This window comes from Brassica oleracea, chromosome C9 (genome assembly GCF_000695525.1).
Source record: "Brassica oleracea var. oleracea cultivar TO1000 chromosome C9, BOL, whole genome shotgun sequence".
Taxonomy (NCBI): Eukaryota; Viridiplantae; Streptophyta; class Magnoliopsida; order Brassicales; family Brassicaceae; genus Brassica; species Brassica oleracea.
Genome location: NC_027756.1, coordinates 49,390,453 through 49,402,550, shown reverse-complemented (window position 1 = coordinate 49,402,550; position 12,098 = coordinate 49,390,453). Strand labels below are relative to the sequence as shown.

General features: G+C 39.8%; 1 protein-coding gene and 1 long non-coding RNA gene across 2 annotated transcripts; one reads left to right on the top strand and one right to left on the bottom strand.

The window, feature by feature from the left end:
- Positions 1-1,524: 1,524 nt before the first annotated feature.
- Positions 1,525-11,448, bottom strand: LOC106313331 (protein ZINC INDUCED FACILITATOR 1-like). Its single transcript, XM_013751126.1, has 15 exons — positions 11,261-11,448; positions 9,521-9,708; positions 9,347-9,387; positions 9,205-9,265; positions 9,015-9,117; positions 8,833-8,935; positions 8,617-8,733; positions 8,465-8,514; positions 8,310-8,385; positions 7,974-8,165; positions 7,781-7,868; positions 7,492-7,685; positions 7,372-7,416; positions 1,890-1,978; positions 1,525-1,828 (listed from the first exon to the last, which is right to left on the bottom strand). Exons 2-15 carry the CDS (start codon positions 9,663-9,665, stop codon positions 1,693-1,695), a joined length of 1,440 nt encoding a protein of 479 aa, XP_013606580.1. The 5' UTR covers positions 9,666-9,708; positions 11,261-11,448; the 3' UTR covers positions 1,525-1,692.
- On the top strand, positions 11,283-12,098 carry LOC106313332. Its single transcript, XR_001264361.1, has 2 exons — positions 11,283-11,615; positions 11,726-12,098. It is a non-coding gene; the product is annotated as an uncharacterized LOC106313332 (long non-coding RNA).

Here is a 12,098-nt window from a genome sequence, read left to right as displayed (position 1 = left end):
AACACAGCCGCGCTATATTGCTTCCCTTTTCGCGTTAAAAGAGTTAACAAGATCCGGTTTATGTTTTTAAAGCCGGTTTGCGTTTTAACAGCCCGGTTCATGTTTTATTTTACTCGAGGGGGGGCTCTACTCTGCATATCCAGTCTTTTTCATCGATTCACTCTCACAATCTTTGTCAATAACACAACATCATACTATCGATGCTCTGATTCACCGTTTGGATTCCCTGCCAGCACCTCCGTCTGTACAAGAAGAATCAGCAGCAAAGGGTTTAATGCAGAGACTGGTTCCGACTAGGGCTGACCACAAACACTCGTTACTTGCCTTTATACCCGTTACTTGATCTATACTGCTTTGTTTCAAGTATTCGTTGTTGTCAAGTCAAGTATCAAGTCGTTGAGTTTTGATACTTGTAAATACAAGTATCACAAAAAAAGTTACGATTCGTCTAGATATTATTCGATACTTGTTTTACAACTGAAAAAATGATAACTACACCATAAAAACCAAAGCTCTAAACAAATATTTATTTGTTGTAAGAAGTAAACAATACTTTCATATCAAAATATATGTATTAAGTTCCTTCTTCTTTTTTATATTAGGTGTAAATATGTTATTTAAAATAACTCTCGTATTTTTACCAAATCGAATAAATAAAATACTTTCATAACATTTTTTCATAGAAACTCGGAAATATAACCAAATAATTAATAAGTACTTATAAGTAGTAAGTAATCGAACAATGCAAGTAAGTTGCAAGTAACATATTTTTGGACAAGAACTCGAAATAACAAGTACTCGTTTCCGACAAGTCAAGTAAAAATCCAAAAAATCATTAATCGTTCAAGGCAAACCAAGTATTACGTTAAAAAAAAAAAAAAAAAAAGCAAATCCTCGACTTGCGCCCACCCCTAGTTCCGAGTCTTCCGACCTATTTTCACAGCTTTGATTTGGCAATTCTCTCAAAGGTTCTTTCTCTTACTTCTCATCAGACCCTGCAGTACTGATTGTTCTTTTTTCAGTAGGATTTTGTGGTGGTAACGGCTGCATTCTTATTGAAAACTATGATGCCTTCTCTATTCGATCAGCAACTCCCCTTCGGAATCCGATCGTGCCCTTAAAGCCTCTTCTCTATGCGGAGTGTTAGCCATGAAGGAGAGACCGAAATGGATGAAGACCAGCTCGCTTGATGAACTCCAAACCAAAGTTGGACATGTTATTATCATGATCCTTCTTGTGAAAATGCTCGAAAGAAGCAAGATGGTTACCATCGCCACTGGACTAGATTTGCTAAGCTATTCCGTTTGTATTTTCATGTCCTCTGCTTCTCTCTATATCCTCCATATCCTCCACAAAGGAAAGCAATGAGTGCCTATCTTCTCTATTTGTACAGAACCAAATCCAATATAAGTTTGAGCTTCTTTATAACCAAATCTATTTGAACAACCAATGTTCGGAGAGAGCTTTCATTCACTTTGAAAGCGTGGTTGAAATAAAAGCAACAAATGTAAACTGAGACGACAACCAAAAGAAATTTATATCAAAACGATAACCGAAAGAAATCTGATTACAGTAGCAAACCGATAACTTCAATCAGACAAGACAAGGAAATAAAGAACTAGAACTAAAAGGAAGGAAGGAAGGAAGCAACCACGAATCCATACATCTTCCTACCACCACTTTCACTGAAGTTCACCTTCTAGCTGTGACCAGAAAGGGCTTGAAGGTAAGAGATACTCCTACAATGACCATCAGGTTAAGAAAGAAGAAGAGCATGTGGGGTCCTGGTAAGAAAACAATATCTTTTCTCCCTTCGGTCCAAGAAAAACTGTCAAGCAAAAAAAAATTAGTGTTATCTATTTTGTGTGTTAAATGGATAAATGACTTACAGTATTCCAGCACCAACTGGTCCAACGGTTTTGAAGAGTGACATGGAAGTCATCGCAAGTCCGTTGGCAGCACCTCTCTGGTGCTGATCCTGTTGTTTCGTAAGAGTTATTATGATAAGTGCTGGAGAGTATATTACCGTAGGAAGATAAGAGAAATAAGGGACGGAAGATCTGCTGATCAAGACGATAAGATGGGAGAATGATAAGTGGAGCTATTGATCATAACTGCTTGGCGGGAGTTTGTTACGCGGCTGTTAGAAAGTCTTATGTGATTGGAGTGAGTATAAATAAGGTGGGCGGGGCTCAATTGTAAGGCGGCTTGTATCTGATTTGTATCTTGGGCTCTTTAGCATTTTGCTTTAGAGATTGGGCTTAGTTTGTACTTCACAGACTAAGATTTGTATATTGAGTTGAGAAATACGATTACAGTACTTGTGCTCTATCATTTGGTGCGGTGAGCTGTTCGAATTGCGCGCTCCTGACGATGACGACGAGATCAGCAGCGGCGGTGGAGCAACAACTCGGCGAATCGGCACAGCGAATCGAGGTTCTCGATACTACGGTGGCAGAATTGAATCGGAAGTTCGATCGTTTGGAAGAGCGAGTCACAACGATTGTCGCAACTTCGCAAACGAATACTCAATCGATTCAAGCGGCGATGAAGAATTTGGATGCGAAGATCGATCGATTGGAATCTTCGATGCAGTTTCTCATCGCCTCTTTGCAACAGAATCAACAGCATGTCACCCACGCTGAGTCAAGCGGACCGAGTCAATGGCAACCACGAAACCAACATCCAACTCAGGTATCAAATCCTAATCTGGATCATAACTAGGTTATCGGCCTTTGGATCGCATTGATGAGAATAGAAAAGGTCTATACAAGAAAGTAGAAATGCCTACGTTTTCAGGACATAATCCGTTTGATTGGATCGCTAGAGCAGAGCGTTACTTTAGAGTGACTCAGAGCAGTGAAGTATATAAGATGGAGTTGGTATCGCTGAGTTTGGCAGAGGATGCGTTGTGTTGGTTCAACTATGAGATAGAGTTCAGGCCGTTCAGAGATTGGAATGAGTTCAAGCGCAGGTTGTTATCACATTTCGCCGATTCATTTGAGAAAACACCAGGGAAACGCCTCTTTGGGATTCAACAACACGGTACTGCGGCAGAATACATCAAAGAGTTTCAAGAGTTGGCATCACAAGTACGTCTCGCAGAGGAGAATTTGATTGACATATTCTTCAATGGGTTGAAGCAGGAGCTGAAAGAGGTCATTAAATTGAAAGAACCTCAAACTCTACCAGATCATATTGAAACAATCCTGAAGATGGAAGATAGCGAGTTCTGTAAGTTGTTAGCTTCTGCGAAACCTCAGGACCAGAAGAGTGGTCGACAAGTAAACAACAGCTCGAGCAAGTCTTCTTCAACGTACATTGCACCATCATGGAAGCCTAGGCTAACGGGTTTCGACACAGGACAAAAACAAGGTGAGAAGCAAGCACAGCAAAAACCAAATGAGAAAAGTAATCTACCTATAAAGCTTTCTGATGCAGAATACGACTATAAAAGAAAGAATGGGTTGTGTTTCAAGTGTCCGGAACGATGGTCAAAGACACATCTTTGCAAGAATAAGCAGCTGCAAGTGATGGTGGTGGTTCAGGATTGTGAGTTAGAGCTAGTGGAAGAAGAATTTCATGAAGTAAGTGAGGGAATAGAAGCTACAGAAGTAATGGAATTGTCCTTACAATCTTTCTTCGGTTGGTCTTCTCCTACGACAACAAAAATACTGGGTCGAGTGGGAAAGACGTCAGTGGTCGTGTTGATTGACAGTGGTGCTACGCACAATTTCATCTCTCCAAACATAGTAGAGAAAGCACACCTTGAGACTTCAGCTCACAACAATTTCACCGTGTTGGTGGGTACGGGAATCTCAGTGAAGGGTTCGTTGATCTGCAAGGGAGTGACTTTACAATTACAAGCCGTGAAGATTACATCAGACTTCATTGTCTTAGAGCCGGGGGGTGCAGACATAATATTGGGAGTTCAATGGTTAAGAACATTGGGTACTTGCGAAGTGGATTGGGAAAAACAAGCACTATCTTTCATGACTAAGGAAGGGAAAGTGACATTAATAGGGGATGTCGAGACTTCTCAGTCAACTAACAATCGTACGGAGTGTCCTTCGGGTGTGGATTGGGATGGTGATTTGGTCAAGTTGTTCTCTTCAACGGTAACTACTGATCCACCGATTCCAAAAGGTATAAAGGAGGTCATAGAGTTACATAGCGAAGTGTTTGCGGAACCAAAAGGATTACCACCGAAACGAGGGTATGAACATGCAATAAAGTTTTGGGAGGGTACTAAACCAATGTCTATCAGACCTTATAGGTATCCTCATACACAGATGGAAGCCATAGAGACGATGGTTCAACAAATGCTGGAGACGGGAGTAATACGGAACAGCAGGAGTCCGTATTCAAGTCATGTGCTACTAGTTAAAAAGAAAGATGGTGGTTGGCATTTTTGTGTGGACTATCGAGCAGTAAACAAAGCGACAGTACCAGATAAGTTTCCAATTCCGGTAATAGATCAGCTTTTGGATGAGTTAAAGGGGGCAGTCATTTTTTCAAACTTGGACTTGCGTTCAGGTTACCACCAGATCAGAATGGAAGAGGCTGATATTGAAAAGACAGCGTTTAGAACACATCAAGGGCAGTATGAGTTTGTGGTCATGCCGTTTAGGTTGAGTAATGCTCCGGCAACATTTCAGGCGTTAATGAATGAGATCTTCAGACCTTTCCTACGCAAATTTGTGCTCGTTTTCTTTGATGATATTCTGGTATACAGCAAGTCAGTGGAAGAACACAGTATACACCTTGAGATTGTGATTCATAAGCTGATTCAACATCAACTTTTCGCCAATCAGAAGAAGTGTATGTTTGGTCAGGCACAAGTTGAATACTTGGGACATATCATCTCGGCTGCAGGAGTGGCAACAGATCCAAATAAAGTTGCGGCTATGCAGAATTGGCCAACACCACGTTCTGTGAAAGAGTTGAGAAGCTTTTTGGGTTTGACGGGTTACTACAGACACTTTGTGAAGGCATATAGGGTCATTGCTCATCCTCTAACAGACCATCTCAAGTCAGGCAACTTTGATTGGACAGGCTTATCTCAAAAAGCGTTTGAAAATTTAAAGACAGCTATGATTACAGCTCCAGTGCTAGCACTACCTGATTTTTCTATCCCTTTTGTGGTAGAAACTGATGCTTCTGGTTATGGGTTGGGCGCAGTGCTGATGCAACAACAAAGACCTATAGCTTACTTCAGTAAAGGGTTGACTGATAGGGAGCAACTTAAGCCGATTTACGAACGTGAGTTGATGGCTATTGTCATGGCGGTTCAGAAATGGAAGTACTACTTGATGGGGAAGAAATTTATTGTACACACTGATCAAAAGAGCTTAAAATTTTTATTGGATCAACGAGATATATCTTTGGATTATCAGAAGTGGTTGACCAAGTTGCTGGGGTATGATTTCGAGATTGTGTACAAAGCTGGAGTGGAGAATAAAGTAGCAGATGGACTCTCCCGGGTGATGATTGATCGCCAAGTGAACACAGATGGAGTGTTATGCGCACTTACCGTATCATCATCGCTCCAAATGCAGAGTATCTTCGATGAACTAGATGCAAATGAAGATATTCAGCGTATGATTAAGGAAGTAATGTTGGAAACAATGCCTAAAGTAGGATACACAGTTGTAGCAGGAAGGTTATTCTACAAGGGAAAGTTGTTCTTATCAAGAACTTCTCAGTTTATTCAACAGATGCTTCGTGAGTATCATGATGGAGTTATGGGAGGTCATTCAGGAATCCTAAAGACTATTAAGCGCATTCAGCAGATCTTTTGTTGGCCAAAGATGAAGGAAGATGTGAAGAAACATGTGGCTGAATGCTTGGTATGTCAAAAACACAAATATTCAACATTAAGACCTGCTGGATTGCTTCAACCAATCGAATTACCAACTTCAATTTGGAGTGAAATTTCGATGGATTTTATTGAAGGTCTCCCTAAATCTGAAGGAGTAAACGTCATTCTTGTTGTGGTCGACAGATTGAGCAAATATGCTCACTTCCTCAGTCTTCGTCATCCTTTTACAGCTACGGTGGTTGCAGAGAATTTTGTAAAAGAGATTGTACGATTGCATGGCTATCCGACTTCGATTATATCAGACAGAGATACGATATTCTTAAGCAAGTTCTGGAGAGAATGTTTTCGCTTAGCTGGTACAACGCTGAAATTCAGTACAGCTTACCATCCTGAGAGTGATGGTCAAACAGAAGTCCTCAACAGATGCTTAGAAGCCTATCTTCGTTGCTTTACCAGCACTCATCCGAAACAATGGCACAAATATTTGGCCTGGGCAGAGTTCTGGTACAACTCATCTTACCATACAGCGACGGGTACTACTCCGTTTAAGATGGTTTATGGCAGAGACCCTCCTAGTCTGTTGTGGTTTGAAGAAGGATCAACGACTAATGGGGAATTAGAAGAGATGATGAAATCCCGTGATGCTATTCTAAGGGATGCTAAAGGTCATTTACTCAGAGCTCAAGAACAGATGAAGAACAACGCTAATAAGAAGAGGAGAGACTTGGAGTTTGAAGTGGGTTCTTTGGTGTTCCTTAAGCTACGACCTTATAGGCAAGCGTCGTTGAGCAAGACATTCTGTCAAGAGTTAGCTGCAAAGTATTACGGTCCTTTTACCGTACTGGAGAGAGTGGGACAAGTGGCTTATCGACTGAAACTTCCTGCTGAGAGTAAGATACATCATGTGTTTCATGTCTCCCAACTGAAACCGGTACTGGGGAAGAGTCATGAAGTGACTGCTTTACCGGAGATGTTGGAGGAGAATGAAGAGTTTATCCTACAGCCAGAACATATACAAGGCACTCGTTACGATGCTGAAGGTCATCTTGAGGCCTTGGTTCAATGGAAGGGCTTACCGGCCCATGAGAAGACATGGCTTCGGGTGAAGGATATTGTGAGAAATTACCCTACTTTCGAGCTTGAGGACAAGCTCGGTCTTACCGAGGGGGGTAATGATAAGTGCTGGAGAGTATATTACCGTAGGAAGATAAGAGAAAGAAGGGACAGAAGATCTGCTGATCAAGACGATAAGATGGGAGAATGATAAGTGGAGCTATTGATCATAACAGCTTGGCGGGAGTTTGTTACGCGGCCGTTAGAAAGTCTTATGTGATTGGAGTGAGTATAAATAAGGTGGGCGGGGCTCAATTGTAAGGTGGCTTGTATCTGATTTGTATCTTGGACTCTTTAGCATTTTGCTTTAGAGATTGGGCTTAGTTTGTACTTCACAGACTAAGATTTGTATATTGAGTTGAGAAATACGATTACAATAATTGTGCTCTATCATATTAATTAATGAAAACAAAACCGGAAAAGATGAAGAATCATACAACGGCTCTGTTTTGCAGAATCACCATGCCGGTTATGGCGGAGACCTACACACACAGAAATCAAATGTGTCAAAGCAATGTATTAACATGCGCAATGGAGAAGTAAAGAAAACTACTTACGCTGAATACATTGACTAGGATAGAAGCAAAGCTCAATAGTATGCTTCTACTGACACCTGAGAGAAGAGCTATAAAGGGGTAGCTCAACTGAACAGGTATCATCAGTGCCCCAGCTAAACGGGTGAGCAGCACGGCTCCTAGCAGTCTCTCGGCTGATGGATAAAGGATGACCTGAAAAGCAAATAGGCCGAGACCTAAAACAAAATGTCTTGCTTAACTCACGTACTGAAAATCAAGTTAAAGCAGACTCACGAGATATGAAGAAAAGCAATGAAATGATAAGACATACCTGAGACTGTTAAAATAGTACCAACATGATTCGTTGAGTATCCCAAACCTCCGTACTTACTAGGACTATTTGCCCACAAAGCAAATATCTGCAGCAGCGATTAAGATTTTTGTTCAGACTAAGAGCACAAGCCACCCTATGAAGGATCTATAATTCCAAAAGCCTAAAGTCTTAATGCTAGTTCCTTTATTACCTCAGAATACGCTGTGTCATGCAGACACAAAACGCAATAGACTAGGATAGATGACATGAGGGGCCAGTTCTTCAACAGAGACCCCTTTTTGTTGTTTCCTGTCTTCTCGATAGATTCAAGAGATGCAGCTTCAAGTACTTCGATTGAGTCATCATCTGAAGTGTTGTCCAGCTTATGATTGTGCAGTGTTTCCTAAGAGACATAGAACACCCGTTAGAGAACTCTTAAGAAATGTAATATAGACATAGAACACCCGTTAGAGAACTCTTAAGAAATGTAATAATAGTATCTTTTTTTTAGAAAGGAAGACTAGACAATGAAGGAATAATAGATTACCGGGATGAAACAGCACAGCGCTGTCACGACCAGCGCGAAAGCTGATATCGTAAAACAAGGCAAGGCATAACGGAACCTGCATTGCAGTTCCATGAGTATTGCATTAAACATACACATTACACTAAACTACTAAACAGAGGATTAAGAAAACCAACCTGCCAAAGATGGATTCTTTGGAGAAGACACTCGGATATTTGTCTGCAGGCTGAGAACAATGAATGTGCATTAACCAGACAGCAAAAAATGATCCGAAGGAGAGATGGACAGGGTTCAAGTATTTAGACAGAAAATTATGATCGAACTTTACCTGTGCTAAAAATCCTCCTAGAGCTGGGCCAATGATGAGGCCAATTCCCCAAGCCGTGCTGACCGCTGACATTGCCGTCGCTTGGTACTCTTCACGGAAGATCTCCGTAGCATATGCCTGCAAAAATTTACACTAGTGATATTAGAAAAGACAATTGTATGAAGAACAAATATATATATATATATATGTACTAGGCTAAGAGTTAAGAGTGTCAACCTTTATGGTTCCAAGAAGGCAGTTAAAGCTGCCAAGCATAAACCTAGTCGCAATGGCCATCCATATGTTCGTGCTCATGCCAAACAGAGCATTGAACACAGCACTGCAATAGCCACCCACCCAAGCTAGCTAGTTAGAAAAAAAAAAGGGGAGATAAAACAGTAAAAAGAAAGTACACTCACATTGTGACGGTTCCCAAGAGAATGATAGGCTTTATTCCATATCGATCAGACATTATTCCCCAGAAAATTGATGTCAGTGCTCGTCCAAACATGAATGCGCACGCTTGTAAGTCACAAAAAGGGACATCAAATCAGTAGAGAGATAATTGAGAGACAATAATGCACAAACTTATAAGTTATATAATATCACCTATAAAGCCAGCATAATATCCAATGTCTTTCTCTGTCTTGGCAACACCAAAGTCTTCAATCTGTGAAAACAGAGACACGTAAGAGAGTGACAGCAAAAAGAACATCGTATCTTAAGAAACTAAGAAGCTCTGTATACTCACCATGTAATAGAGGAAGGGGTACAATGAAGAAATGGGAAGAGCTGCACAACACACAAGAAAATTCATATGAGAGGCTTTGCTTAGAGAATCGTTACTAAATAGCCCACGAAAGGTTATTTTTCATCCAAATCATTAGCAGCAAAATTGCATCAAAGAAGAGGAAGACAAACTTACATGTGGAGAGTATTACGATCCAGATGAAGGAGAGCTCCAGGTAAGGATATCCTCGACGGACCTCCTTCATCTTCTCCACCTTGCAACCAGGACATCCCTCGTGGTAGTGCTTCTCCAACAACGCCTCCTTGTACTCCTTAGCCATTTTCCACGTTCCAAATTCGAATCCACCACAAGGAAATCCCAACCTTATAACCCCAAGCAATACGGAATTTAAAGGAAAGAATGTCAAAATACGGTAACGGAATATTTCAAAATCCTTAGAAATAAAACCACACAGATTCGAATATATGTGTATTAAGAGCGTGTATATATAGTGGAGCTAATGGGTAAAAAGGTCATTATAAGGTCGAATTTGGTAAATTACTTATTATGATCAATTGTCATTTTTTACTTTTCTTCTAATATTTATCTCACATGTTTATAGTAATAAGTAGGAAATCAATAAATAGTGTGGGACGTCTTATTTTTATTATGATTAGTTATAAAGTATAAAAGTTTACATGCGATATAGACAGGGGAAAAAAAATCCAATCCAAACATGAGTATAAATATTGAGGGGGACTATCTCTCATTATGACTACTTGGTACTCGAATCAATTATTTACAAGGATCCTAAGTTTTCTAGTATAGAAGTATGCATTACAAAGTGAAAAGTAAAGCAACCTAAACTCACTATGATGTCTTTTCATCTCATTAATAGTTTAATACTGTGCACACACCACAAGATATTTTTTAATTAAAAGTGTGCACCAAATCATGATTTCGGATCTTTGGATAATGTTTGTAACGATTTCTATCTTGAATTTTTCATGTTTCAGATATTTGAAAATATATAGGCATCTCAATTTTTCTGTTTTATTTTGGATCAGTTTCAATCGAATTTTGGTTAGTTCGGATCATATAATTAAATATTTATAAATAACCGATAAAATTCAAATGTGTGCCGGATTCAAATCGGTTTTGATATATGGGATCAAAAAGATCTGAAATACATAAACTATATTTGAATTAAAACACATTTCAAAATCTAAAACTAATCGGAATGAATATCCATTTTTTTTGAAAATACTAAAAAATATATATATATATTCAAAAATCATAAAATCTATCTTAAATCTGAAACTATATTTAAAAATCCGAACCTGAAACTTAAAATGTACATATACCAAAAAAATAATCTTGACTATCTAAATATGCAAATATAAATATGGAAAAAATTCCAAACAATTTGGATATTCCGTCGGGCATTACATAGGATCTGGATCCGAATCCGAATCGAGGCCCGGGGCTCCAACCAAAAGAATACCCAACATATTCTTTTGTGTAGATTCATAACATGAACTGAATTTGTATTTTTTTGGATTGGTTTTCGTAGGGCTTCGGTCTGGGCAAAATCTATCTCTGAATTAGAGCATATATATATATCGCCGATACAATATCGGTAATCGGCTGACCTAGAATGCTTAAGTTGATTAGAACTTTAAGCTTTGGAGTCTAACGTATTGGCTCATTATCGAATAGCATTTAGCAATACGTGTAAGCCAATCTACTTCTACGCGAGCTAGGTAGCGTCTCAAAGACACTCCAATCGTGTGCTTCTCCTACGGCGAGTAGTTTTCACCGTCTACCCCCGAAAGTTGAAATCCCATTGGACTAAACTTTGGACTTTTAGGTTCATAAGAGCATGATTATCCGGATTGCTTAGATTAATTTTGATTTAAAAAAAAAGAAAATTACCTTTTAAATGAAGAACCGTTGCTTAATTAGGAAGAGGAAGCACCGGCGCTTATGAGACACGCGTCAGACACGGAAGTCTCCTCCTCTCTCTCATCTCAATCTCTCTCCCGTGAAACCAGATGGCTTTGATTCCAAAACGTGATTGATCTCGAACGGGAGATTCGATCTGGTACACTCCATGTTTAGAACAACAAGGAGTCTTCTGGAATCACTCCCAACATCTTCGCTTGTAATCTCCTCGTGAAAGCTTTGTGTAAGAAGAACGATGTGGAGAGTGCCTACAAGGTGCTCGACGAAATTCCCGAGATGGGTCTGGTGCCAAATCTGGTGACGTACACGACTATTCTTCTTTAAGGTTGTAGCTTTGTTGGTTCTTGTTTTCTTTAAAGTTGTAGTTTGTACTTATCTTCTTGGTTTAAAAAGGTTGTAGCTTTGTTGGTTCTTGTTTTCTCATTCTGCATGCAGCCCTTAATTTTGTTGTGATATCAGAGGCTCTGCGCATTTCTCCATCTGTTGTAGCAGTAATCATTTCAAGCTTTAGATTAGACATGCTTTGGGAAGCTGGAATTAACAACGTCATCGTTTCCGGAAAGTTTAAGTCAACAGCCAATCGCTAGCGTCCAAACTCTCACATCGTTGCTGGAAATCTGATGTCAATTGCCGTTGTTACTGTGCTTTTCTGTTTGCTGGACGCTTGACGCAACGTCTTCGTCCCGAACAGGGCTAATCTCATATGTTCTTGTTATGGTTCTGCGCATATGCTTTTTTTTTTTTATCAATTATGCTTGTGTCTATGTCTCTTCTGTATCTTCTTCTTATGTTTATATAATCTTCACTC